This window comes from Phalaenopsis equestris, unplaced genomic scaffold, assembly GCF_001263595.1.
Source record: "Phalaenopsis equestris unplaced genomic scaffold, ASM126359v1 Scaffold000036, whole genome shotgun sequence".
NCBI lineage: Eukaryota > Viridiplantae > Streptophyta > Magnoliopsida > Asparagales > Orchidaceae > Phalaenopsis > Phalaenopsis equestris.
This window is the reverse complement of record NW_018164478.1, coordinates 4,025,216-4,028,856: the sequence shown is the minus strand read 5'-3', so window position 1 is coordinate 4,028,856 and position 3,641 is coordinate 4,025,216. Positions and strand designations below refer to the sequence as shown.

At 36.6% G+C, this 3,641-nt stretch overlaps 1 protein-coding gene across 1 annotated transcript; it reads right to left on the bottom strand.

The window, feature by feature from the left end:
* Positions 1-2,771: 2,771 nt before the first annotated feature.
* Positions 2,772-3,388, bottom strand: LOC110018792 (LOB domain-containing protein 24-like). The gene is made up of 2 exons (XM_020716229.1): positions 3,140-3,388; positions 2,772-3,056 (listed from the first exon to the last, which is right to left on the bottom strand). Exons 1-2 carry the CDS (start codon positions 3,335-3,337, stop codon positions 2,772-2,774), a joined length of 483 nt encoding a protein of 160 aa, XP_020571888.1. The 5' UTR covers positions 3,338-3,388.
* Positions 3,389-3,641: the final 253 nt, after the last annotated feature.

Here is a 3,641-nt window from a genome sequence, read left to right as displayed (position 1 = left end):
ATATATATATATATATATATATATATATATATATATATTTGAACTCATTCGAAGTCGAGTTTGATCAAATGTTGTAGTTGATATAATATGTTTTGAAGAGATAATTTCTATATACTCTACAATATCATATTCCTAAGCTACTTCAAGCATTAAAAAGACAAAATAAATAAATAATTTTATTTTCAAACTTGGCTTCAGTCCTCTCGTTCTTCCAACCTTCACATCCATGAAAAAACCCCTTGTATACAACATATCTTATCTTCTCATGAGCACAAATATTTTAATCAATTAATTTTATATTTTTAGTTTCCTGTTAAGATGTTATAATATGTACAATTAATTTTATCAACAAATTTTATTATTTGATAAGAATTAATGTTGAGATGATTAGTATGAATCTCTAAACTTTTTTCTAGCAAGAAATCTATAAACGCAAAATAAAATTCATCTTGAAATCAAATTTCAGAAAACTTACAGTCAAACTGACCCATTTGACGGAACGGATCCAATGACCCCAAAATTGGCCCAATCTGAGTCGAATCAAGCACGGATGAAGCCGTTAAACTATTGTTAGAAGCATTGGGTGACTAACTGGAAGACCAAATATATTCCAAATATCGCAAGCTTATAGTCGAAATCAAGCGTCTCAACAAAACAAATTCAACAGACCCAATATCACTCAATTCTAACATCGTTAAGGCACTAAAATGCCCACAACGTGTCGTCTGATTGAGGAAATCTTTTTAGGTCGTCGGATGGAATGCTCTAAACTTCCTCCTTATTTGTAGAGATATCTCTCGCAGACTTTAAAATAGAGCTCAACCTCTTCATGAAAGGGAATGAAGTGATAGCGCTAGAACTAGATCATGAGGAGTTGAATTATAATGTTGTCTTTTACCCAAGAACCAACAAACGCTAACCCCTCATGAGATGTTGACCACCATAGATGAGAGCTTGTTGGTCTCCACCGACCACCTCTTGCTCGCTGCAAATAAGTCCTTAAGGAGTCACGACATACACGATAGAGTAATGAAGCACTGCGCGAAGTAATGACAAGCTTTGTAGAGTAACGAAGCATTCTAAAGAGCAACGCACCACGAAGACTATGTCACAATGCACCCCAAATGCGTTAGAATGACACACCTCAAATATGATACAACACCGCACCCAAAAGATAATGTAATGACACACTCTAAAGACGGGGTAATAATGTGCCCGAACATGGCACAAGGACGCACCCCTATGATAGTGTAACAATATACTTGGAATATTGTGCAACAACACACCTCAAATACGATATAATGATACACCTTGAAGATGGTGTAATGAATCACACTGAAGGCAGTGGAACCAAACACCCCTTTATATGGTACAATAATGTGTCTAGAATGTGGTACAATGATGCATCTTAAAGAAGGTTTAACGACACACTCAAAAGAAAGTGTAACAATGCACCCCACATATAGCGCAACAATGTATCCCGTATATGGTGCAATGATGCCCCCCAATTAAGGCGCAATGACGTGCCTCAAAGACGATGTAACGCTTACCCCAAAGATAATATAATAATGCATCTTGCATACTATGCAATGATGTGCCCAAATATGGTACAACACCGCACCTCAAAGGCGGTGTGATAATGCACCTTGTATACGTTAATTTTCTTCAAACTCTTAAAGTTGTCTCCTCACATCTCTCCACTACAGTCCACGTGAATTATCTCATGCAGCTCCCAACTTCGGCCTCCATAGCATACGACTATTATCACAACCCTCCACTATAGCCTGTGTGATCACTACATCCTATGTGATCCACAACTCACCACCACAGCCTATGTGACCGCTACATCCTATGTGATCCAAAACTCATGCAGCTCCCAAATATGTCCTCTATGCCCTACAAATCTTATTGTAGCTCACCAATATGACCTACCTGACCAACTATGGCCTATGTGATCCACAACTCATATAACTCCCGAATCGAACATCTACGACTAACATACATTATTGTCTGTCACCACTACGATCTATGTGACCAACTACGGCTTATGTCGTTCACTGCTCATGTAGCTCTCAACTCTGACCACTGCGGTCTACAAATGTTATTACAACTTCCTATTAACCAACTAAGGTCTACGTGAATCATAGTTCATGCAACTCTCAACTTTGGACTTTGCAGCCTGCAATTGCTATTGTAGCTCCCACCTATGGCCTTTGTACCTAACTAATGCTCCTTATGCTATCACATATGAACTGCATGATCAACCACTACCATGGTCTTCAATTACAACCTCTACCACATGCTAGAACTACAGCAATCATCCACAACAATCACAACAGAACACTACTTCCATAGCAATTGACAACGACCTTAATTCAATTGGGTACACCAATAAACAAAGCCTATTCATTCATAAAATTGTTTATAACAATGTATTCTGAAATATCACAATATGAACGGTTTTTATTTTTTATTTTTTACATTTTTAGTATATAAATATTTAATGACAAAGTTAATAGAAAAACATGAACTAATTTTCCCTCATTTACATTCCTTCATTTCTCACTGCTTTTCAATTAATTTCTCTCTTCAATGATATCATTTTACCCTTTCAAGCAAATAAAAGATAAAACCCAAAAAAAATATAAAATTTGTCCTCAAACACTCTCCAAGAACTCATTAAATCAAACAAAAGAATTTTCATTTTTTTTTTTAATTTGAGAGAGACCAATCTTTTTCTAAACAAAAACCAAACGAACAGCAATCAAGCCCTAAATGAAATCTGGTCTCAAATTGGGCCAGTACGGCACAAACGAATCATTGTCTTTCAAATAACATTGGTAGTATTGGGCCTCACTATGCTGTTGTTTTTCATGATGAGCTATGTGGATTGCAATCTGAGCTTTCATTACTGCAAGCTCATTCTGGGCCTTACTAATCTCATGTTGCAAACAGACAATTCTCTCCGTGCAGCCGTAGACAGGATCCTGAACGCGCCAGTGGGCCTCAGTTGCGATTGCATCAGCTGCCTGAGCCCGATCATGAAGTGGTAGTTGCTGTAACCCAATACAGAATGTGTAAATAACATTTTAGAGTATATAAATATTAAAATTGTAGGCGTTAGATATGTTAATAATACCTGGAGCATTCTGGCAACATTACCGGCCCCAAAGATCCTATGAACAGAAGCGAACCTTTCAGGCTGAGAATGGTGGAAATAAGGGGCCAAAATGCAATCTTCCGAGCATCTTCTTCTTAAATACTTGCAGGCTGCACATCTCCTTCCGCCATTAATGTTAATATTGGCCGAATCTAAGTGGGAGATTGAACTCGACATATAATTATTTTTTAATTTGATTTCGGATTGTTTCAGAATCTTCAGAAGATAAGACAGAGATCTGATTCTGAGAAGAAGAATATGATTTTCTCTGGATTTCTTCCCTTTGGAGAGCGATAAGAATGATATATAGGGAGATGGTTGCTTGATTAGACCGGAAAGCGTAACGGCTACTTTTTTAAAAAGTTTGATTTTTTTTGGAATTTATTTTGCTTAGGGAGATAAATAGAAGGTTTTGGAATCGGTTTCTATATAGAAACTTTATTTTTATGTATATTAAGAAATTTACCAAAAAAAAAAAAAA

Bases quoted from the DNA above. Each gene is read 5' to 3' on its own strand.
- LOC110018792 (XM_020716229.1), bottom strand. From the start codon at position 3,337: ATGTCGAGTTCAATCTCCCACTTAGATTCGGCCAATATTAACATTAAT. The intron at 3,057-3,139 runs GTATTATTAACA...ATTGGGTTACAG, and splicing joins ATGTTGCCAGAATGCTCCAG to CAACTACCACTTCATGATCG.